Consider the following 25,915-nt stretch of genomic DNA (forward strand, 5'->3'; position numbering starts at 1 on the left):
GGGGGGAGCGCACTGCCCCAGGCAGCACAATCCCGGTGGGGTGCCATTGTGGCTGCCCTTGCAGACGGCATGCCACTCACCTAGGATGCAGGCCACGCCCCAGGGGTCCCTGTGCATGCCATGCCCCCGAGATGCACGCCAGCCCCGCCCTTGCCTACTCTCCACCCCCCGGTGCCAGAGCATGAAGCTCCGCAACTGTCCAGAGGTCCTTTATCTTTACCTACTGAGAATAGACCCATTTAAATTAATAGACAGGGTTAACTTAGGTTCATTAATTTCAATCAGTCTACTCTGAATCAGGCTTAGTAGGATAAAACTGTATTCTGCTCCCCTCACAAGCCTCTACATAATCTATCATGTAAGATGAGCACTGTCAAAGGCGATAACCACTGAACTTCTGGTCAGTCAGGGAGATCCTCACATACTGTATTGGGTGTGCAATTTGTCACTGTTCTCAAGGATCAAGGCTATCATCATATCTTATTCTGCATTGCCTAAAATCCATTTACAGTGGTACCTTGGTTCTTGAACGTAATTTGTTCCGGAAGTCCATTAGACTTCCGATTGGCACAGGTGACCCGGAAACAATAGCCGTCAGCCGCACTGGAATTCTGAAAAACGTTCGAAAACCGGAACACTTACTTCTGGGTTTTTGGCATTCGGGAGCCGATCTGTTTGTCAACTAAGCCATTTGAGAACCAAGGTTCCACTGTATAGTGGAGATTTTAAAATGCATGTATACATACACAAAAATATGTACTAAGAAAAGGCTTAAGATAAATACATATATCATAGAATGAATTTACAGATACTTAGTGATCAGCAGGGTCCCTTTCACAACCCGGCAAGGATGAACTCTGAAAGTACCACACTCCTGACCCCACTAATATGATTCCTGTCTCAAAATGCTTAGAGGAGTGCCATAGGAAGACATCCCAAGGAAGTAAACTCTTTGACAGTGCTGGAAGCAAGTGTGAATGGGGCTCATATATTCTGTTAATCTGAGAACTGAAGGAACTGTGTCAGCATAGCCTGCCAATCTGGACTGGGATGTATATGTCATGTAATTGGCGGTGGAAAAATTTCCCAAGAGCATCAAGATTTGTGAGCTATACATCAGGTAACATTATTTTGATAATCACCGTGACAGGGTGAGGGGATTTACATTGTTTCCCAAATCAATCTGTATGGTTATTTGTCTCTGGTAACCCTGAATTCATTGTTGCTGGTTAAACCACAGAGCCTAGGGCTTGCCGATCAGAAGGTCAGCGGTTCAAATCCCCGCAACGGGGTGAGCTCCCGTTGCTTGGTCCCAGCTCCTGCCAACCTAGCAGTTCGAAAGCATGAAGTGTAAGTAGAAAAATAGGTACTGCTCTGGCAGGAAGGTAAACAGCATTTCCATGCGCTGCTCTGGTTCACCAGAAGCAGCTTAGTCATGCTGGCCACACGACCCGGAAACTGTATGCTGGCTCCCTCAGCCAAAAAAGCGAGATGAGCGCTGCAACCCCAGAGTCGCCCGCGACTGGACCTAATGTCAGGGGTCCCTTTACCTTTACCTTTAACCCTGAATTCATTGTTGCTGGTGTGTTGTCAAGACTTCTAAAAAAAAGGACTGGGTAGTTTCAGGGAATCAGCATAATGTGAAATGACGGCTTTGCTTCAGGGTTTTGTGCCATTAAATCCAATTCCTTTAATGCGTACACTCACCACCAACCCCCAATAAAAAGATATTTGAAACTATTCTTGGAGGATGAAGTATTTATGACATTTACTAATGTGTGACATTACCCCCAGGAAGTGAGGTTATTAGCCCATCTGCTAATCCATTCATCTGTGAAAAAAAGACTAAGATCAAAATAACACTCCCAAAATTTACTCCACAGGTTAATCAAGTCAATTGAAAATATAGAAATAGATATATTGGGAATAAAGTGACTTGGTTATCATGATTTTCTGAAGGCCCTTTCACGGCAATTTCTTTTTGGTATTAGCATGTTTAATGCCCAGATAATATTGCAGCTTAATTCTCATACATGATAATGCCACATCAAATTGAATAATGTGCCATAATTTTCCTGTGTGCCATAAAAGCAATACCTTGTAGCAGAAGTTTTCTTCTTGTACTATAATCTGAAAGAACCAGCTGCTCTGAGCAGTCTTTCTTTCTTTCTTTCTTTTTTTAAAAGCCAGTTAACCGTCTTCCTTGATTGCTCCCATTTGATCTTGATGCACACCCAGAATATATTAGCTTTCATTTATTTACCTTCTACGTCAATCCATTTAAACCATTGCTTAATTAGAGAAAGACTCCAAATTAATTACACTTATCAGTCTAATTATGCATCAATCCACTGCATTACATGGATGTCATGAGACTAGTCTAGCATAGTGACTAAGTGAGTGAGCTGCAGATCTGGAGAGCCCCTGTTCAAATCTCAGCTCTGTCACAACCTAACCAGCTGGCCTCAGGCAAACCTCTCTCTCTCTCTCTCTCTCTCTCTCTCTCATCTGCATTGTGTGAATGAAAAAATACGGACCTCCCTTACTGTGCTGTTAAAAACATTACCCAGACAACGCAAGTGGAACATTCTGAACAATTCGAAGTGCTGTATATATATGTTTCCTGAGCATCAAGTATGGTCTACAAGTTTTAAACTGTTTTTCCATGTTCAGATGTATGAAACCAGTTGGACCATGGCTTTTTCACCTTCTCCATCCCAGGGGCATTAAAGACGAGCGGCAAAGTAGCCTGCCGGAACACTCCCGGTAAAAGGGGGCATTTCACCAGTAGCAGGAGTGGAGGGACGGGCAGGCAGAGTGCTGTCTCTTGCACGTCTGCTGCCTGAGGCACCTGCTTCTTCCCTACCTCATGGAAGGGCCACCTCCGCCCCCCCATGTTTCCATAGCTACACATTGTAAGCATGTGAAGGCTACCATTTTCAGTTGGCAAACCTATGTCATCCCTTCCATTTCGGTTAGCTGGGAAACACATTTTTGATATTTGGGAGGACTGAATGTCTGACTGACCAGTGGCTGAGTCCATAGCCTGCCTAAGAATGACTTTGCACTATTCAGAGAGAGTTACCGTAATTGGTTTCAATCCAGTTAACTTAGCTTTTTTGTATGTGCATTTGCCAGAACATGAGCTTGCTGGATTTTGTGCTCAGATGAATGGTTAGAAACACACACCCATAGTAGGTCCTTTTGGTCATTTTCACTATCACATGACAATGAATGAGCCCAATAATCAAAGGCCTGCATGTCTTTCAGAGAGGATTTTTCCTAACTAGGTATCCGTTGTCGGAGATAACCATTCACTTATATCCTTTTTATTCTTTAGAAACTGTGTAACACTTATATTTCACCTGTCTTCACAAGTGATCCTGGGGTGGGTAGCAATAATGCAGAAAAAAACCAAACCACAATTAACACATAGCATTGACTCATCTGTCTGTTGTTGCTTTCTCAAATAGTCACTAAGCCTACTCAAAGGCCTGGAGGAAGAGAGTTGCCTTTACCTGGTGCCAGGTTGTGTGAGGAGGAGCCATGGTTTGGGGGCACATAAGTAGAAAGTGAGATTTGCCCCTAAGGAGAGTGTTAAATGCCATTGCAACCGCAAGGATGGGATGTGCATTAGTACACAAGCAGCAAATTTCTAAAGAAAAGCATAAGCTTTTTTCATTCTTTTGAACGGAACCCATTAGTATCAACATTAGCATTTTGAAACTAGTAGAGATGGCTTTAATCTAACCAGACAGAGTTCATGTCCTACCTTTAAAAGCTGTTAGCTCTATCTGCCCTGCACGCTTTCTCTCAAAATTAACATTTTATAATTCCAATAAGAAACTTCATGGTGTGTGATAGTGTCTACTAATGATAAGCAGTGGTGGAGAAAGGCACCTGACCTTACGGTCTCAGTCTTAAGGCAGCAAAACTGCCATTTTTTTTAAATGAACAATATGCTCCTGCCACATCTTATTGCTCAGTTAACTTGCTTATTGAATTTTTGGGTATTCTGCTCCATTGGAATTCACTGTACCATACTGTCCCAGGTTAATAAATAAGATGACACCATGTGCTTAATTGTGGGGAAGGGGCATCAAGCTGTCAGCAGGACTTCAACACTGTGGTCTGGTGCAAGCATAATGCTAGTGCATCAGGAGCCAGCAACATTCACTTCCTCTGCTCCTCTGTTCCCCTCTGTGCAGCACATTGTCCCTTTCTTCCATTGTTGGCTTTATACTTTAACCCCAGTTCAGTGTTCTGCATCAACTTGAACAATGGTTAATGATAAGTAAAACTATTGGTTTCACACAATAGTTTAGATTAGGTGTGGGGAACCTGTGTCCCTCCAGATATTCCTGGGCTGTGATTCTCATCACCCCTGAACTTTGGTCATGCTGGCTGCAGCACTTGGGGGTTGGAGTCCAACGCCAGCTGGTTTGGATGGAGATCCTAGTTAGGGCTGTTAAACTCTTGCAAATCAACTGCCCATTTATTTGGAACAGCCAGTGGCCTCTGAAGGTTATAAAAAGCCTACAAGCTGGATATTGTTTCTTTGAAAATAACTGTTTCTTGCTGTGGTCCTTCTGGGATGGGAACAAGTCACAAATCTTAATTAATTACATCGTTCCCATGATAATTGGTATTGCACTTCACTGAAGTCGAGGTCAAGTTTCAATTGACTTCATTAATGTTAGGTCTGCATCTCAGGGTGTGAACCAGGATAACCTTGCAGACTGAACTGATCAATTGGCCCATTATCCTCTATGACAAACTCAGACACTGTGAATCAAAACAAAGAAATAAGTGAATAGACTTACCTAACGCGCACTCTGTATTTCTGTCCATCATCCACTCTCACATTAGTACTGATGTTTCTAATTTCTCCTACGCTGTCGCATACAAATTGGTACTGAATAAAGGAAGCAGGGAGGGGAGATAATTTATTGTAATTGCAAAGCATCAGTAATTTTTAAAAGCTGAAACACAAATGAGTGAAATCAGGACACAAGAGGAAATGCTTCCCTTCCCCATGGCAGATATGCATGCAGGGGTTTCTTTTGTTCATCTAAAACCACACAGTACATTCAGTGGCAGATGCTTGTATGCACACTGAAGTTCACATTTTTAATGGACAGAGAAGGACAATTCCTGTGCATATGCAACTCGGGCCAGCTAGCACCAAAAAACTTTGATCAAAACATAAATATTGCTATTAGATGTCTAAGCCAGTAACTGAATAGGAAATCCATGTTCCTTTGCTGCAAATAAGATTAGGAATGAGTAAATCAACTTCATTTTCTGATGATCCTTTCGTAGACTATTACCTTCAGCATTAACAGCGCTGAAAGTCAGCATCCTTGCTAATCCACACTTTACATACCTGTGTGGTGTTTAGCTAATTTGTATATACTGGGTGAGAGCAAACATAGCACAAGTGGGCATCTGCCTTCTCCTTTTCCTCCCCCCTGCAGCTCCCACTGCATGCCCTCGAAATCTGCTCCAGTTGGTTGGGAAAGGAGAAAGCAGAAGCCCCATTGTGCAAACGGGAAAGCATCATTGGGCAATGTGTGCTGTGTAGAATCATGTCTTTAATTGCACTCTGTGGTATCCATTAATGTGAATTAATGAAAAGCAGGAGCTGATCTATTCGTCTGTGTGCCAATAAGTAAATCACAAGTGCTCTGAAATAGGATCTGGGGACTGAAGGCTCTTCCTTCACACAATGCTTGTGGAAGCCATGATTCTTCTCATACAGACACAAATCACACTGGGAGCTTCCCGTAGGTCTTATGTGTTTTTCAGTACTGCACACTCCTTTTTTAACATCCGCACAGTGACATGAGGCAGACATTTTTCTAGGGGTTTTTCCCCCCACAGGAATAACTTCATGGGTTACAATGAATGGATGACAACTTCAATATCAGGCGAGCTTAGCAGTGTCAAAATATTTAGCTTTCTTTGCTGTGGCATCTGAAATTTTTCTGATACAAAATTTCCCTCAATTCAAAATTTTCTGGAACAGCCACATCTCCGCAACTACATGGGCTTATTTCTTTATTAATCTTTTCATTATAAATGTAAAGACAATGAGCAGTTCTTATGCATATGAACTATCAGAAGACATAATTTTTAGTCTCAATCCAGGAAAACTGGAAATTCTACCCATTTACTGTGCAATAAAAATATACTGCAAATAAATACTGCTATAGCTACTGCTGCACAGCAAGATAATTTTAAAGCAAGTCCCTTTAGTGGATTATGTGCAGGAAGAAATAAATGTGTATATGATATGACAAAAGTGTACATTTCTGTGTTCTGCCAAATTCAAAAAAACCCTTTATTACAAGATCAATTAGGCCAAACTGGTGCCATCCAGGTGTAATCTAACATGTTCTAGAGAGCACCAGATTGGGTAATGCCAGACAGTCATAGGCAAGTCCACACTAGAAATGAAAACCAGTTTGTCCATCTTGGTTCCCCTATAAGGGAGTCCGGGAAATGATAGTTCCATTAAGGCACTCAAGATGGGCTTGGGGGGGGGTCATTAGAACCAGGTGGATGTACTTTTTATTAAACCTTTGAATAACTGGGATATTGAGGACTTTAATATATTTATGATGTACCTAATAGGTTAACTCAGTATATTACTGGTATTTTGTTTTCATCTGAGAGTCCATGAACTACCGATCATGAAGCAGGGCCACATTCTTCTGCCACATTCTATTCCTGGACATTTTTCATGTGAACTGTTGGTTATCAATGCCCACACGGCTTCCCTCCCCTATCATGCATGAATATTATCCCCAGGTGTCATAATTACCACTTGTAACAGGATTCGGAAAGGGGGCAATTTAAACAGTCACATCATTACCACCACCACCATCATTTTAAAAGAACTGTTTCTAAACACTTAATAACATCCAGGGGTACCCAAATGTATTAGCTGCTGGTGGTGTGGTGTGGAGAAGCTCAAACTGTACTTTAAACGATAATTTGAAACATTACCTGTAAGGTCCCATGTTTGACAGAAAGTTGAATAACGAAATGTCCCACTGTTCTTGGGTTCTGTTCAATATAAAGAATGGTTCCTTCGAAGCTGAAGGTCTGGAATTCTAAACTGATGTTGTTTTGTGGTTGCAAATGAAAACCCTCAAATTCCATGTAAGAATTCCCTTGGTATTGGATATAGCTAGAATCTATTGGGGAGGGGGGGAAATTAAGAATGCACATTAGTTGATTACCTACCACTGAGGCAAAGAAATAGAATCTAGGACTCTGAAGGTTTTGTTGGCAGAGTTCCTGTGCATTCAGTGCTGAAAAACAGGCAGAAATCAGCAAGTGGATTGTTTTACAAGCAGAGAGATTCAATGATGTGGAAGAATGGTACCTTCTGATTACTGCCTATTATGCAGCAGTGATGACAGCACTCTTTGTAACATCCTTGGACTACCTGCCCTGAGCTGCCTGTTCCTGGTGTTTGCACACAATAGGTGAACGCAATAGGGTTCCTTTGGTACTGAATTCTCTATTAATCACATGCAAGAAAACTGAGCAACTGCAGATATTGACCAATGTGAGCATCCGTAGTATTAAATGTTTCCTTTTTCTTTTTGTAAAATGTCAAATTGATAACACCAGTGAAACCACTGACCTGGCCACATAGATAGGCACATCTTCAGACCTGACACCACTGAGTTAAACAACTGAGTATCAGTTGGTCAATGGGCCAGTCATGATCGTTTTAACAGTTTATTCAAGCAGAGAAATATTCTCATTTCACAAGAAGACCTACATAGAATTAGAATTATTTCACAAAGAATGTTCAAGGGATGCTGAAAGATAACAAAATAGAAAGAACATTTCTTGTTCTGAAAATATGTATCAATGCATTTCCTCATACATTTCATTCCTATGATCTTTGAAAATCCCACTATGTATGAGGTATACATATGCATAAATAATTTTTTTCCTGAATTTAACTGAATCCTTTTCAATATGACTGCCTTTTGAGGGCATGTCTTACTTTCAGGCTTCAAAGGAGTTCACAGATTTCAGCACCTTTGGTTCTACCATGAGCACTGATGGCAATTTTTATAGCAGCAATGCCAAGAGCAAGGCAACACAGAGGCAAATTCCTTTTCGTTCCAAATTCAATAACAAAGCATTATGGTTTATATGCCACTCCCTGTTCTCCAACCAGAGAACTTTATAAGGCCCCATGTAAGGGCAAACTGAGGACAAACTTAGCGAAAATACCTAAGGACAGATAGGGAAACTATTTATGCTTTCAGAGCTAGCCAAAATGTGATGGGGAAAATACTAATGTAGAAATTGTGGACAACAACTTTCCTTCACTTTCTGCAACTCGTCTACAACTGCAATCCCTAGCAGGGGTGCTAACTCGAACAAACGGGGAGGAGCAGGTAAGCCCCACCCCACATAATCAATCACAAGATGATCAGTCACACACACACTATTTGAATGGCTATGCCATCAACTTGGGGTGGGGACTGGACCCCTCTAATATTTTATTGTGGGGGCCGAAGGGACATTGGCCCTTGAGAGTTGGCTCCTATGATCCCTAAACAGTGTAGATGCTACCTTCACTGCTCACTACTAAGTTGTGCCTTCACAACTGTTCTCTGAGTCCCAGCTCACCAGCTGTGAAAACCGCAATGAAATGGTGAGGCTGTTTTTAGCTTGTCCACAACTGGATTACTCTGGATCCAGCCCATAGCTGATATTTACATGCAAAGGCAGGTTTATTACAAGAATATATAAAACCAAAAGAGGTTTTGAGCTACATACAACACTTTGTCACCCACACTACAAAATGCACCTACTGAAGGTCTATTTTATTCTTCCTATAGATCTGAGAAGATAATGAATGATACTTTAGTTCTTTTGAACAACTGCTCTATATTGTGTTCTGTATTTGTGATTCTCATGCTTTGAGATTCACACACTATCTTTTGTTGGAGCAGTACCCCAGTGAAGAGCTATAGCTCAAAACATGGGGTGCCAGACATTCTTGCAATAAATTTCTCTGCACTCAATTACTGCCACTGTTTTGCATGCCACCCTATTTCAGCATGGCCCCCTTGGCACATTTCATGTTAAAAAAGGCACTATTTATTTCACAAATGGAACAATTGCCCCCTTATTTCACAATGAAAGTATTTCTGGTATTTAACAAACCAACCAAATGTAAGTGACACATCCTTGTGCTTTCAGAACTCACATCATTGAAGCCATCACCCAATGTATACATTGGAATCAAGTGGCAGTCTCAGCTCCCCTCAAGCATCAAAGCAAGAAGAAAAGAGCTCCAATAAGTTCAAAGGCTTCTGTGCCATAATAGTTGTTCAGAAGAGGGAATTTCAGTAGGTTTTCTCAGCCCTGTAGGACTATGCAATTACAAGCTTCACCTGCTGCAATTTCTCCTTCTGCACAGCGTCTAAGGTTGACAAGCCCTGCCCTCTAGTAGCATCTAATCGCTCTCTAAATTGTCCTCAACAAGCCCTTGAGTTTATTGTTCTACATATCAAAACCCTTAGCATTTCCTCTAACCTTTTACGTAGCACTCTCAATTGGTAGCTTGGAGCAAGGAAAACAAATATCTGGAACAAAGCAATTGGAACACTGGAAAACAGCTAAATGGTGCATGGATAAGTCCATTTGCTCAGGACAATATTGACTTATGTCAGATATAGAGGTGTGCAAAGACTTCAATATATTGTTTGGACCCTGATTTGGTATATTGGGAAGCAGTTTGACTTGGTTTGAGGTGCTTCATAGGCTGCCCAATTCAGCTAAGGGTTCATGCAAGGCTGCTTCATTTCTCCACTACTGGGAATTAATGAAAATTAGCTAGAGTCTTCTTTCTTTTGATGAAATGTGCAGACATGGATGTTCTTTTTTAAAACGAAATGTCCATAACTTCTTAAAATTTGGGGGTGGAATTGGAGGAAGATTTCAGGCAATGTTGCCTCTTCTGAGGGCATCAATTTCCCCAAATTTCAGAAGGATAGCTACGTGGTTTTTCTATGCGATCAACTGCTACAGTTTTCGAGTATGTAAAAAGAAAGACAGAAGTAATCTCCCTTAGTGTTTGTGGACAATTGTTCTGAAAACTGAAACCCTTGGAAAGATTTTACATGAGGTGAATATTTTGTGTGACTTTTCCAACATGAAATTTCACTGCTTTTATTGTTGGTATTATACTATGCAAGTTTTTTCACATACTTTATTTAAGTAATACTTACAACAGCCCTGTAAGGTAGTTCATTTTTATGTTTGCAAATGGCTGCAGAAGCCGGATTTCCCTAAAACCACCTTCTGAGTTTATGACTGATATGAGATGTGAAGTAGTGGCTTTCTGGCTCACGCTTCATGACTATTTGAACAACGAATTTTTTATTTTGACATTTTAATTTTCCTGCACCCCATATCACAGGAGGACACGAAAGGTGCTTGATAAAAGCATATATGGATTGTAGTCACCCAAGTAGCACTGAGCAGAATTTCACAGTACATTAAATGTTCAAAAATCTGGCTGCTTCTACTTGAGTAGATTACAAATGGAAACAGAAGAGAAAATAGCACTTTGCTTAAAACCAGAGAACACAAAAACTACAAATATAGGAGTAGCCCTATAAGCCTGCCCTCTTCTTTTTAGCAGGAGAATTTTTATCTTAGCTGGTTCACACATGTTTTGTTTTTATTATTCAGTGGAGTTTTTTTTTAAAAAAACTATTATTAACTCTTACTCCCAGTTGTCATTAAGAAACTGGATAGAAACTGAATAAAAAGCTGACTTAACAAAATAAAGCCAGTTGGGCATTTTGGAACTCCTACATGCAGAAATTCAAACTAAACACCCTACCCATTTTCAACACACCTACAGAAAATCTGATACTAAACACTGTGGAAGCCATGGAAACAGCCAGCTCCCAGGCTGATCTAAAAACAACCTGGATTGGCTGCCACTGAAAGGTCTAATAAAATCACTGGAGTAAAAAAAACACACAAAAACTTAACCATGAATTTATCTAATCATCTTTTAAAGACCATTAACTGGTGGTCATCAACATAGCTGGTAGCAGTGACTGCCACTGTCTGAAGAAGGCACAGCTTGGGGAGGGGAAACTTAGCCATGCAGGGCTCCTTGGATTTGGTGCCATACTTAGTTGCCATGCCTAAATGTCCTAGAGGTCAGGAGGCTATAGTCAAAGCAACATCACAGGTAGGCATCATTGGTAATGTGCGGAGACCCACCCCCAGCAAGGGATGCACCATAGGCCTCCGGAGTTTCCTGATCCCCTTCTTCCTTGCTACTACTGCCTGTTCTCCTGCCCTACTCAAGCAAGGAGAAGGAGCAGCATCTGCCCACCATACCCTCTCACACTGGGCGATGGTGTGGAGTGGGGCCAAAGGCAAAGAAGGGCTGAATTTGGTGTTAGCAGCAGCAGCAAAGAGCCCACCAGAGACACCAGGCTCATGGGCCCTCTCCACCTGTGAAAAAGGGCCATAGATCCATGGCAGACCACCAGCCTTGCCTGCAGAATGTCTCAGGTTAAATCCTTGGCATCTCCAGGTAGGAATGAGAAAAATCCCTACCCGAAAACCCTGGAGAGCTGCTGCCAGTCCAGTGAGTTCAGACTCAGCTAAATGAACCAAGGGAAGAGGTGTTGCTGTGTTCCTAACCTGCAGATAGCACTATATACGGTGCTGGCATACTATGTTGGCATTCATGAGATCTACACTAAAAGTGAAACTCTCAAGCTCACTAGACTCCATCACAATGGTACTGTTTTTGTTCTTTCCTGGACTACAAAAATGAGGGAAGGGGGAAGAGATTGTGATGTTCGCAGCAGGCTAGAAATATGTGGCTGGTAATATGTGTCTTCTGCTTGGTGGGCCCACAGTGTATGTCAGATTATACTAAATTTTAGAGGGAAAAGGAGTATGATGCAAAATAGAATGGCTTCACAAAAGACTTTGTGTTTGTGTGCGCACTTTAAATTCGAATGACTGACATTAAATCAAATATTCCCTTTTACTAAGACCTTTAAGAAGTGAAAATAAAATGTAAACTACCAATGACTGGTTGCTGTTGTTGCTTAAATAACAACCTCAACCTGTCTTGAGTTATATTGTACAACTCTCTATCGCACTCCTTCAGTGGAAGCCTGTGGATCTAAGCCTCAGCAGTAAAACCATGGTTGTGCACAAACAAATTTTGGTTCTACATAGAACCAGAGGCAAAGCACAGATCAGTTTCCGTTTACACAAAAGCAAGATTTTAGTGGTTTTGAAGAAGGTAAAATGCCACAAAATATTACAATGCTTCAGGCAAACAAAACAAAACAAAACAAAAAATCCTCAGTGACATCTCCAACTTATTTATGTTGGGCAGCATGAAGAATATCCTTATGGACATGTTTAGGGAGAGGCTTGTGCTGCAAGTGTTACCATGCTCCATTTGTTAAGTGTCTTTGGCTACCCTCTTCCCCCTTCAAATCTGTAGACGTTTCATCCATGTTTTCAGTGATGGAAGAGAAAGGCCACCATGTTAATGAGATGACTTGAGCAATCACACAACACAAACAAGGGCAGGAAATAGTCTACATGTGCCAAGTCAGCAATCAGTCTTTAGTAAACAATTCATAATTTTTGCAGTCTCTTTGCAGATCATATGCAAATAGGGAGTGGGGCCTATGTGTACTAAACAAGTGCTTTTCTCTCGATCATTTTAACTAGCTTCTGAACCAGTTTGATTGAGTAGTAGTTGCAAACATGCTTATGAATATTATTATTTCAGAGCAGAAGAGGTCCTGGGAAAGGACGGGTTCATAATGGTACAACAGGTTCATCAAAGCTTTTCATCTGCACTTTAAACTGTTCATCAAAGTCCAGGGAAGTAAATAGCTCCCAGGATAAAGAAGTACTATAGAATGCCACAGAAATATTTGTTGCATTTGATATTATTAAGCAAAATATCTGAATAAAAAAATAAATATACAGAAATAAGACCAAAATAGGTCTACAGTGATATATAACATCCACCCTCTTATCAGATCACAGAATTCTACTTTTAAATGTTTTAACACCTCTTTTCCTGAAGTGCATTATCAAGACTTTTTCAATTAGACCATAAAAGCATTTCTGATCACATTTACATATCATCTCTTTCTTTGTAATCCTAGTGTTACCAATGGATAGAATACCTGTAGCTGTGACCACATGCCATTATTGCTTTTTTATGGATACATGACTGAAAGCAGCAAAGGACTACATTTGAAAAAAATGTTGCTCTAGTCAGCATAATTATTACCACTAGGGAAACTGGACTCCCCCCCCCAAAAAAAACCCCCAATACCTTCTCCAGAGGGTTGGGAGACCCTACAGAACAGCTCACAGGGAAGGGAGATTATTCTGTCAGGAAAGCATAAATGCTTGCAATGAAGGAATAATATCCTTCATGCTATGTTGAATACAACCCATATTTTCCTCAAACTTTCATAGTATTCCAGAGTGGCTTTAGGGCTCTCAGATGGTAAAGGAAATCTTATTCAGTTAATTGCATGCTGTGCAGTGCGGACTTCAGCACACTTCCTATAGAGTAAGTAGGCTCTATTGAACTCAACAGGACTTACTCCTGCACAGTGAATCCATTAGCAGTATAACCCTATGCAAGTTTACGCAGAAGTGAGTCCTCCTGGATGTGATTTCAGGTGAGTAAGCATAGGATAGCAGCCTACACTGAAAAATATTTGCATTTGAGTGAAACAATTCTCCCATGTGTGAAATACCTCTTCTAATATGGTGCTTTTTCTAAGTATTATGCATTAAAAGAATTAGCACTAAAAATAAGACTGGAGGCACTTTTTGATTGATCAAAGACTGTCACACTGATTATTCTAACTGGTTGACTAGATCTGAAAGTCTCTTATCTGGGAGTAAGTCCCATTTAAGTCAGTTGGGCTGCATCTGAGTAGACATGCACAGGATTGCACACTAAATGCTGCAGCATCAATATCCCACCCCCCACCTTTTAGACTAGTTGTAGCTGTAAAGGGAGTCACATAAAGATGAATGCAGCACTTGAGCAAAGAACCAGCTATTCCATCTCCAGATCGCAAAAATACAGATCTCTGTCTCTCTTTCTTTCTCACACACATACAAATAAATTTAAAGAGACACAAAATGCCAAAAAAGTGCAAAGAAATCCACATTCTTTCTAACATTCTCAGATGGGCATTGAAAATACATATTTCACAGCTGCTCAAACAACCATTGGTGCAAAGTATGGTTTTTGTGGCTCCACTTTTCAGAAGTCCACACAAATCAATTTGGAACATGCCCCGTTTCCCCCTTTATTTACGGCTTATACTTGAATTCTTAGGTTGCTTTCCGCATAGCCTCTCGCTTTAGAACAGAATGTACTTATAGCCATGCTGGCTCAGCTAGCTGGAATAAAAGTACTGGGATGATCCTTAGTTGCTATGTTTCCAGACACAGTGCGATTTGGATATAATACTCCTCACCTTTGGTTCTACACAAGAACCCAGAATTACAAGGAACCTATGTTTTATTCTGTCAGAGAAGTCTGTGCTGCATGACGTGCTGAGAGCTGTGGCTGTGTTTATCCTCACAAAGTTGAAATGTCCTCTAATGTGGCATGCTATGCCAACAATAAAGTGTGGTTAACACCCAGAACTACTTTCAGTGGAGCCCATAAGGGGCTCTTGGGCAAAGAAAAGCAACAGTTATGAATAAACCCTCTTTAGAACTCACTTTGTCATAACCGAGAGCAGCCCAAAGACTTTGGGAGATGGCAGAGTGCTAAGGCACTGAGGATGTTGTTATTACCTTGTGCCATTTCTGAAAGAAAGAAAGAAAGAAAGAAAGAAAGAAAGAAAGAAAGAAAGAAAGAAAAGGTGCTCACTTTTAACATTTGAAAAAAGGTGCTGGTACTGCATACCCTTAAGTACCCCCAGAAAAAAGCACTGCCTTGTGCAACACAGTGCCTTTCTACCCATGCAAATATCTGCCATGGAACAAACATGTCTTATTCGCCTTGCAAGAACCTCTGCATTTTAAAAACTCATGTGGAGCTCTATCCCTTTTCTCTTCGAGAAGAACAATAAGAGTCATGATTACACTCAATAGGCTTCAGTGCCATATATATGCTGATGAAGGCTCCGTTTACAACTTGCTGTTAGTAAGAAGAAGGAAAAAAACCAAACAAAGGAAGGCTGAAACAATTTGATTTGGTTTTTAAAAAAAATAAAATAAATGCAAAGACAGCTTAGACCATTTCTGACATGCCATCTGCCTGAGGGGCCCAGTGTCCGACTGAGCAGGACTCTGATTCAGTTGATGCACCAGTTGCCCCACTTGAGAATGAGCCCTCAGCACACATATAGCACTTCTGCACTGTGCCAGCCTGCAGATGTGGTTCTTGTTTTATTTATTTATATTTAAAAAATATTTCTATACCACAATTTTTTAAAAAAATCAATGTGGTTCACAACCATTAAAATGCAATAAGACTAAAGCAATAAACAAACAAACAATCATTACCAGCTGACTATTACAGAAAAGCTTTATTCTTAATTGGCTGCTTAAGCATAGCAGTAAACACTTGAAAGTCAATACAGAAGGTGCCTGCTGAATCTCTATTGAAGGAACATCCCCCCACAACCCTGAAAGCTTGGTTTTATGTTGATGTCACATGAGCCTGATCAATTCATGGAACAACCAGCCATGCTCCTACAGATGATCTCAGTGACTGAGCTGGGATATAATGGTTCAGGCCATCCCTAAGTTATCCTGGACCTAAGTTGTCTTGTAAATTAATGCAAGGACCTTGAATCTGGCTCAGTAGTAGATGGTCAACCAGTGCAACTGTTTTAACAATGGTGTCCCATGTTGGCAGTTGTGTGGCCCATTAGAAGTCTTGCTGACATACTCTTCGCCACCTGGAGCTTCCAGACCAAGCCCAAGGGCAGCCTGGGGGTTACCAACACATGGACTACTGTGGTCTACCATCACCGCTGGAGTCTGAGGCTGATTCCCTTCCAGCTTCTCCTTCCAGCTCCACAACCATGCAGCAAAATGTCACTGTGGAATAGGCTGCACAAGCTGTTTAAATGAAGGGGATTGCACTGAAAGGGGGGTGGGTAAACTGTTTCCGTTAACTGGTTTTCTTTTTGAACATTCAGTTTGGATGTTGGTGGAGATGTAGATTTAAAATGCTGTATTTCTGTTGGATTTAATAGGATTAAATTAGACTTAAGTGAAATGGTTTGGCTTAATTGTGTTGTGGTACTGGCTGATAGTGATGTAGATTAATTTATGTTGAAATAGCTGATAAACAGAGCCCCTCAACTACTAAACTCTTATTTTTGGATTTTTTTTTTTTTTTGAAAAAGAGTCTGCATGAAACACTCAGAGAAAGTAAGCCACGGAAACTCTTTATCTCTGTTGTGTTCAAATGAAGATTACTGGAGGGGAAATAAAATCAAAATCCTAGTCCCTTCTTAAATATTGCATAGCAAGGATAACCAGAATGCTTTCGTGAGATATAAAAATGGACAAAGCAGCATGCAAAAAGAACCAAAACCTGAAATGATGCTTTATGTTTTTCTTTTTCTTTTACAGCAACATAATATTTCTTTCACATCATGCTTTACCAAAATAGAAACAGATTGTCTGTAGGCTCACAAACGCAGAAGAAGATTCTGTCATCCATTACGGCTACATTCCTATAATATTTCTGAAAAATAATATTTTCACTATTATTGATTGAATGTGTTGTTTGCTTTTGTGCAGGAAAAATAATAATATATAGTCACACAAAGAAAAAGATACAATAAAGCAGCAAATGAAATACATCTTTTTTAAAAAAAAAATAGATAAAACGAACAACTCAGCAAATACCAACTGTAATAATAATTTAAAAATCAAACTGATATTGGAAAAGCTTGAAGAAAGAGGCAGATTTTCACTGGTTGGTGAAAGAAGACAAATGTTTCCCCTTAGCTGATGATTCTGTTGAGTGGTTGCTATCAAAGAAAAAGTCCTGCTCCTTAGCCCTTAAGGATTTATTCTTTTAATGCATATTGCTGCACAATGAAGAGCTGAATTTAAGACTGGGAAGATGAGAAACCGAGGGTACTGAAACTGGTAGATATCACCACCTATCAACTGAATCATTGATGAGAAGATCCTTCCACACTTTGCTGGGTGAAAGAAAAATAAATATATCAATAGATAAGAAATATTTAAGGCAGAGGAAAGTTTGGGGCTTTGCTGTTACATATGGAAATTGTAATATTTGCATAAGTAGATGCAAAACATTTGAAATTATTTGGTTAATTGAACAATATAGAAATTAAAGTGTCTAAGATAATTCTCTATCAATTTATTGTCTAATAGCTCCCATTCTAAGTATAGCTTCTGGCTTAATTCTTCAGCACAAGCCTTTGAAAATAATCCATGATTAAGGAGGATACAATCCTGGGGGTACAAACATTTCCAAAAAGTAATCAAGACAATTTCAAATATATGTACACATTTGGAATACAGTATGGCACTATATAGTGCCTGTATTGCCTACAATGAACTTCCCAGCAGTAATGAAGTTTTGCAACTACCGATTATAACTGGTGTTGGCAGCATTGGTTTTTCTTTGCTGTTGTCTTTGACTGGTAAAAGGATTGCACATCCCTTCTTCCATGCAACAGAGGGGCATGTGAATATTGGTAAGTTAAGTTTAATACAACCAAAGATCTGTCTCCTGTAACATGGCAACAGTTGTTGGGTTTGGGTTTTTTTGCAAGCTTGCTATATTAGGTTCTGTTTGTACAACTGGGACTGTAAACACTACGAAATGTGGTGAGTTCATCACTATCTACAAAGCCATCTACGTTTCGTTTCCTAGCAAAGTCATTTTGCAGTGGAACTTCATTTGTTTTTATCACTGCAGTGGATAGACTTCTGTGAATCACCTGCAGTTAGTGGGTCTTCTGCTGGAGGGTGGGCCTTGGGAAGTGTCCAATGATGCCAACTACTGATGGCATGTGTAAATTGAACTAGGCCAAAAAGTCAGAGTTCAGCACCACTCTTTAAGTGGGAAAAGCCAATGGGTTAGGTCAGAAAGAGCATACAGTGGTAGAACTTTCAAAATAGGGCAGCTTTCTTGTACTTCCGACTGCTTGGGAGCAAAACCCTAATACATTGGTGGGGACCCTTTTTCAGTCCCAGTTCCATCAGGAGCAACTTCTAGGTCCCAATGCAAAGGTAGGCAGTGCAGTGGATATGTGGACTAGGGAGAGCCATCTGAGGGTCAAATAGAGAAGTCCTGAGGACAGTATATGGCCCCTGACCCTGAGATTCACCACCCCTGCTTTAATGAGACTTGGTTCCTCTGAAACTGCATCACAGAGACAGAACAACTTCATCTTTTGTTAGAGAGGCAAGGGAATCTCAACTCAGTTCACCTCTCTCTAGTTAAGAGTTATCTAACTGCTTTACCAGGTTATCTGGTCTGGTAATGGAGCCTTAGTGAAAGTGTCTATTACACAGTGCTGAAATATGTTTTCATTCCCGACTTCCGGGGTCGGCACCATCGGTAATGGCGGATTCCCTCTAACTTTGAGGGATTTAGCTCTGTGGAAATCGGGTCTTGCCGCTACGGCGAAGCGGGGGCCCTTCAAAAAACCACAGGCGGGTGAAGCCTGTGATCGTGGGACTCGGCGGGCACCTTCAGTGCCCCCCCCCAATTTGCAAAGGAACCCGGCTACAGGTTCCGGAGCGAAACGGGGTGAGCGGTGTGGTGCTGAGAGTCAATTGCTTCTTCCGTGGAGTGAAGCCGCACAGCTGTTGCCGGAGAGCGCTGACTTTTTTCCTGTGACAATTCGGCTATCAAAACAAATACCCGTGAGTAGGTTAAAGTTAAAGATTTGAAAATAAGGGAAGGAAAAGCTCTAATTTGGCACCGAAGCGGGAAGGCTTAAATAGGAAGTCCGCCTTCCGTTCTTGTAAACAGATTAAAGCAAAGAACTCCTAAGCTAAGACTTGGAAAATCGTTTGAAAAGGACTAAAATCCTAACATCAATACAAGAGATCTCCCTCCCTGAGCTGCAGGAGAGGGGAGGGAAAAAGGAGAAGTATTTTTTCCTGCAAAAAGAGAGGAAAGGAAACAAAGACCAGCACTTAATGCCTGGGAACGGGCTGTCAATGGACAATAAGATTGCCGCATTGTGAATCGCACTGTTTATGGACAATGTAACTTTTTGACAGCTAACTCTGCAAGAGAGATATTTTGTTTTTGACTGGTTTCTCCTGACTTTAAGGTAATTGTAAACTAACTGAAATTGAAACTGTTGCTTATTTTGTTAAATGGGGGACTTGGAAGAGTTATTTTAATGCAACAAGTATTGACTGTTACTGTGTCCCCCTAGAGGAACTTTGAAATTGTTACAACTGGCCAGGGGAATTTTCCACTTTAAACTGGCCAGGGGAATTTTCCACTTCAAAACAAACTCCGGCCGTGGGATCAACCTTGAGCTTCAGATAAAGTATTATGGCAAATGAAAAAGATAAACTAGACTCGCTTCAAGAAAAAACAACAAGGTCTGGCAAATCATGGCAGCAGCGAAGAGCATCAGCATCTGGCCCTTCTGTACCACCAGGGGCAGCATCTGTTCAAGCTAAGTCAAAAGAAATGGCATCTGAAGATGTTTTAGCTTTGGCATTAGGTAAAATCAATGAATCTTTGGAAAAATTAAGTAAACAAGTAGCTAGAGCATCAACTAAAATTGACCAAAACACTAGAAGCATCAATAACTTGGGACAGAAGGTGAACACTAACACAGAATCTATTGAGAAATTGCTACAGGAATCTACTTTGTCCCGAAAGACAGCTGAAGAAGCAAAGGAAAAAGCAGTGGCTGTAGAGGAGAAGATACCACCGATATGTAGGCAACTTGAGGACCACAGGTCAATGTTGTCTATGATTGAATTGAAGGAAAAACAAACAAATTTAAGGATCAGGGCCATACCTGAACTTGAGAAAGACAACCTAAGTGACTTTCTTATGCAGGAATTTGCAGACTTTTGGAACCTAGATCTAGAGAATAAAGATTTCAAGATAGTAAGTGCTTTCAGGCTTGGAAGGGGCGGGGGGGAAGAACAGGGTGAGAGACTGTTTGATTACCCTCCGAACAAAAGAGGAGAGAGATAAAATATTGAGTCTGCATTTCCAGAAGACCTTGGAAATACATCAATCAAGAGTGGAGATATTTAAAGACATCCCGAAATACCTTCTGGATCTTAGGTCCAACTACGGAGATCTGGTTGCCCTGTTGAGAAGCAATAGAATTGTTTTCAGGTAGGAATTCCCCCAAGGCCTATCTTTTAGTTTCAAAGGAAGAAAGATAAAAATAAGATCAGTGGATGATAAAGAAAGATTTTTGAAAGATCACGGAGAAGACCTGCAGAAAGAATCTGGAGAAGAGCCAAGAGCACTAAAACCAGGAATACTAGACATAGCATCACTACCCTTTGGATTGGACAACTCAGAGAAAGTGATACCACCGACAGAACAAGAACAATTACTGGGTGCAGTTGGAGAAAAAGCAAAGTAACTACGCCATGGCTCTGCAACTATTAAGTTGGAACATTAATGGTTTTAACTCCCCGCAGAAAAGGAAAAAAGTCTTTCATTTATTGAAAAAGGAACAATTGGACTTGATTTGTTTACAGGAAACACATGTGATAAGGCTACATAGAAAAGTATTGATCAATAAAAGATTGGGCCAAGAGTTTATTTCATCGGATAAGGTAAAAAAAAGAGGAGTAGTGATTTATGCAAAAGAGAGCCTATCACCGAAATTTATCTTTAAAGATGAACAAGGAAGATTTGTGGCAATTGAAATTCAAACACAAGGAGAGAAATTTTTGATAGTAGGAGTTTACGCACCAAATGAGGGGAAATCTGAATTTTTTAAAAAGTTGCATGAGACATTGCTGGACTATTTGGACTACAATATCATCATGATGGGAGATATGAATGGAGTGGTATCTACCAATATGGACAAGGCACAGAGACAGGTAGTCACTAAGGACGGCAGACTACCAAAAACCTTTTTTGAGATGACTGACAATATGGACTTAATTGACATTTGGAGAACAAAGAATCCCTTGGGTAGAGAGGGAACTTTCTTCTCTGAAGCCAAAATGACATGGACAAGAAGTGACCAAATGTGGATAACTAGAGGACTGGCTCCTAAGACTAGAAAAGTGGAAATTTGCCCTAAAACTTGCTCCGACCATAATGCTGTGAAAATGGAGATGAAGCTAACACCAATTGGCTCCTTCAGATGGAGGATGAATGACACCTTGTTTAGAGACGAAGAGGTTACCAAGAAGGCCCAAAAAACTTTGAGAGACTACTTTGAGATAAATATGAATACTACCATTGAAAAAAGAGTAATCTGGGATGCAAGCAAAGCGGTTATGAGGGGGTTCCTGATTCAACAGAATGCAATAAAGAAGAGAACTCAAAATGAGAAAAAAGACAAAATTCTGGAGAAAATAAAAGAGGGTGAGAAGAAATTGAGAGCGAAACCAAAGTCACAAGAGATTTTGAGAGAAATAAAGTTATATCAAGTTATTATATGAAAATGATGAATCAGGAAATACAATGGAAAATTAAACAGATGAGACAAAGGACATTTGAATCGGCTAATAAATGTGGGAAATTGTTAGCCTGGCAAATGAAAAAAAGACAAAAACTGTAACTTCCATTACAAATTTGGAAGTGGAAGGAAAGAATATACAGAATCCAGTGGAAATCAGAAAATGTTTCCAGAGGTACTTTAAACAGTTATATACACAAGGGCCACAGAAAGAGATTGATATAGATCAATTTAAAAAAAAAAAAAGGATTACAAAAAATCTCTCAAGAAAACAAGTTAACGTTGAACTACAAAATAACAGAACAGGAGGTAGAAGGTGCCATCCAGAATATGCAGCTGGGCAAATCTCCAGGGCCGGATGGTTTAACTTCAAAATACTATAGATCTTTGAAAGATTGGATAATTCAACCACTAAAGGAAGTTTGTATTGAAATTTTAGAGGGGAAAAAAGCACCAGAGTCGTGGAAGGAAGCTTACATTACACTTATACCGAAAACTGAGTCTGAAAAGACACAACTTAAGAACTACCGCCCCATATCCCTGCTTAACGTGGATTACAAAATTTTTGCAGATATTTTGGCTAAAAGGTTAAAGAAAGTATTAGTGGAAGAGATACATAAAGACCAAGCTGGCTTTCTCCCGGGTAGACACTTGTCTGACAACACGAGAAATATAATTAACATTTTGGAAAAACTGCAAGTGAACATTAATACTAAAGCAGTTTTAATATTCGTAGATGCGGAGAAAGCCTTTGACAATATTTCTTGGAGTTTTATGAAGAAAAACCTTCAGGGGATGGGGGTTGGTCAAGGTTTTGAAAACGGTATAGGTGCAATTTATTCAGAACAAAAGGCTAAACTAATTGTTAACAATGTGGTGACAGAGGAATTTAAGATAGAGAAAGGGACACGACAAGGTTGTCCAATTTCCCCATTGCTTTTTATTTCGGTCCTGGAGGTTTTGCTAAATATGATCAGAAGGGACCAACTGGTTAAAGGTATACAGGTCAGAGCCAAACAGTACAAATTGAAAGCTTTTGCAGATGACTTAGTACTGACATTACAGGAGCCAGAATCTAGTACTAAAAGAGTATTGGAACTGATTCAAGAATTTGGTCAAGTGGCAGGATTTAAGTTGAACAAGTTAAAAACTAAGGTTCTCGAGAAAAATCTAACACCGATTGAGAAAGAGAGGTTCCAGAAGGAGACAGGCTTAACATTGGTTAAGAAAGTAAAATACCTGGGGGTTAACATGACCACTAAGAACTTAAATTTATTTAAAGATAATTATGAAAAATGTTGGTCAGAAGTGAAAAAGGATCTAGAAATATGGTCAAATTTGAAGCTTTCCTTGCTAGGCTGTATTGCTGCTATAAAGATGAATGTATTGCCAAGAATGTTGTTTTTGTTTCAATCATTGCAAATTTTGGACAAAATGGACTGCTTCAAGAAGTGGCAGAGAGATATTTCTAGATTTGTCTGGCAGGGCAAGAAGCCCAGAATAAAATTTAAAATATTAACCGATGCAAAGGAAAGAGGTGGATTTGCCCTGCTAGACCTTAAACTTTATTATGAATCAGCAGCATTTTGCTGGCTGAAAGAATGGCTGCTTCTTGAGAACACAGACATTTTGGATTTAGAAGGTTTTAATAACGTTTTTGGGTGGCATGCATATCTGTGGTATGACAAGGTTAAAGCACATAAAGCATTTAAAAACCATATTGTCAGGAAAGCATTGTTTAATGTCTGGATAAGATATAAAGACTTACTTGAAAATAAAACCCCAAGGTGGTTATCACCGATGGAAGCGAAGGCTCAGAAAAAGCTCAATATGGAGGCCAAATGGCCGAAATATTGGGAGATTTTGGAACAAGAAGGAGACAAATTGAAATTGCAGAGTTTTGAGAAATTAAAAGATAAAGTACGAGATTGGCTTCATTATTATCAAATAAGGGAGGCTTACAATGTGGACAAGAAAATTGGCTTCCAGGTGGAAAAATCAAAATTGGAAACAGAACTGTTAGATCCCAAAACTAAGATATTATCAAGAATATATAACTTGCTGTTGAAATGGAATACTCAGGATGAAACGGTAAAATCTGCTATGATAAAATGGGCACAAGATGTTGGACATAACATTATGTTTGCTGACTGGGAACAGTTGTGGACCACAGGTATGAAATTTACGGCATGTAATGCCTTAAGAGAGAATATTATGAAAATGATATACAGGTGGCACATGACACCAGTCAAGCTTGCAAAAATCTATCATTTGCCCGATAATAAATGTTGGAAATGTAAAGAAAAGGAAGGTACATTCTTTCACCTTTGGTGGACGTGCCCAAGGATTAAGGCTTTCTGGGAGATGATTTATAATGAAATGAAAAAGGTATTTAAATATACCTTCCTGAAGAAACCAGAGGCCTTTCTCCTGGGCATGGTCGGCCAATTGGTGTTAAAGAAGGATAGAACTTTCTTTATGTATGCTACAGCGGCAGCAAGAATACTCATTGCAAAGTATTGGAAGACACAAGATCTACCCACCCTGGAAGAATGGCAGATGAAGGTGATAGACTATATGGAATTGGCGGAAATGACTGGCAGAATCCGAGACCAGGGAGAAGAATCGGTGGAAGAAGATTGGAAGAAATTTAAAGACTATTTACAGAAACATTGTAAAATTAATGAATGTTAAAATGATGTCGGAATGAAATTAAGTGGTTTTAGCAGCAATGTTATAAAGGAGTATGTAAAAATGGATTGTTAACAGGTGAAAATGTAAAGCTATAATATATTAAGATAAAGAATTAAGATACAGTGGTGCCTCGCAAGACGAAAAGAATCCGTTCCGCGAGTCTCTTCGTCTTGCGGTTTTTTCGTCTTGCGAAGCAAGCCCATTAGTGGCTTAGCGGATTAGCGCTATTAGCGGTTTAGCGGGCTTAGCGGATCAGCTGATAAGCAGTTTAGCGGCTTAGCGGATCAGCTGATAAGCGGCTTAGCGGATGAGCTGTTAAGCGGCTTAGCGGATCAGCTGATAAGCGGCTTAGCGGCTTGGGAAAAAGGGGGGGGAGGAAAAAAACCCCGCAGGAACTCGCAAGACATTTTCATCTTGCAAAGCAAGCCCATAGGAAATTCGTTTTGCGAAGCACCTCCAAAACGGAAAACCCTTTCGTCTAGCGGGTTTTCCGTCTTGCGAGGCATTCGTCTTGCGGGGCACCACTGTAAAAACAAAGAGGGAAAGGATTTGCTGAATTAACCATTTGAACTGGAATACAAAAAAGGGAGGTGTGAGGAGGTCAGGGAAATAAGTAAATGAAAGGCAAGACATGGAAAGATGGATTTATTTTTAATTGCTTCTATTTTTTCTGTATTTTCTGCTTCTTTTTTCTATTTCTTTTTTACTTTTGTAACTCTTTCTGAAATTCTAATAAATATCATTTAAAAAAAATGAAATATGTTTTCATTCCCATACATTTAGTTCTTGAAAACAGGCAGGAACATTAAGCAAAATAATAGAAATGATAGCATCACCACTACTGCTACTGCTGCTACTATTATTATAAACAACATGTTTTTATGCAATTTTTTCAGTCATCTCTTGACAGGCAGCAAAAGCAGTCCAATAATCAATATAGATATGTAGGACTAATAAATAAAATCTTTCCCATGCTGACCTAATGCTATTTATCTTTCCCCAATGTTTCTTAGTGGCACAGGCTTGTGTACACATAAAACTAGGAACATTCTTGCCAGGATTAACCCCTTTGCCTATATTATTGTTGTTGTCCTGTTCACAAGTTCTCTAATACACACACACACACACACACACACACACACAAACCCAACCTTGCTGTAACATTTTCTTCCCTATTAATTTTGATGTGAGGGAAGTGTGTAATGGCCATTAATATGTAGCCTCCATATGGAACTTGGCAGTTCCAGTTGCCTAGCAACCACCAGCCTACTTTGTGTGAGAAACAGAAAGCTGCGGCAAGATTAGGAAGGGTTAGATGCTTTCACATTGCCAGGCTGGGCAGAAAGCTTAAAGGAATCTACACAGAAAACTGACCCGGAAAGCTGAGATACACTAACTTCCCCCGCATATCCTAATTCATTCACGTTACTGGAAGGCACCAAACTTCACATTATGCAGGATATCTTTGACTGATCTCCCAAAGTGTCATTTTCACTTAAAAGCTA

The 25,915-nt window shown here is 40.1% G+C and overlaps 1 protein-coding gene across 1 annotated transcript in view; it reads right to left on the reverse strand.

Moving 5' to 3' along the window:
• The window catches only part of LOC128410231 (protein eyes shut homolog), a 472,516-nt gene that overhangs the window by 204,266 nt on the left and 242,335 nt on the right, over positions 1 to 25,915 (reverse strand). The window contains exons 20-21 of the mRNA XM_053381165.1: positions 7,012 to 7,202; positions 4,824 to 4,915 (exon numbers count right to left, since the gene is read on the reverse strand). Coding sequence (XP_053237140.1) covers positions 4,824 to 4,915; positions 7,012 to 7,202 — 283 coding nt within the window. The remainder of the gene's footprint in view (positions 1 to 4,823; positions 4,916 to 7,011; positions 7,203 to 25,915) is intronic.

Source organism: Podarcis raffonei, chromosome 3 (genome assembly GCF_027172205.1).
Source record: "Podarcis raffonei isolate rPodRaf1 chromosome 3, rPodRaf1.pri, whole genome shotgun sequence".
Classification (NCBI taxonomy): Eukaryota; Metazoa; Chordata; class Lepidosauria; order Squamata; family Lacertidae; genus Podarcis; species Podarcis raffonei.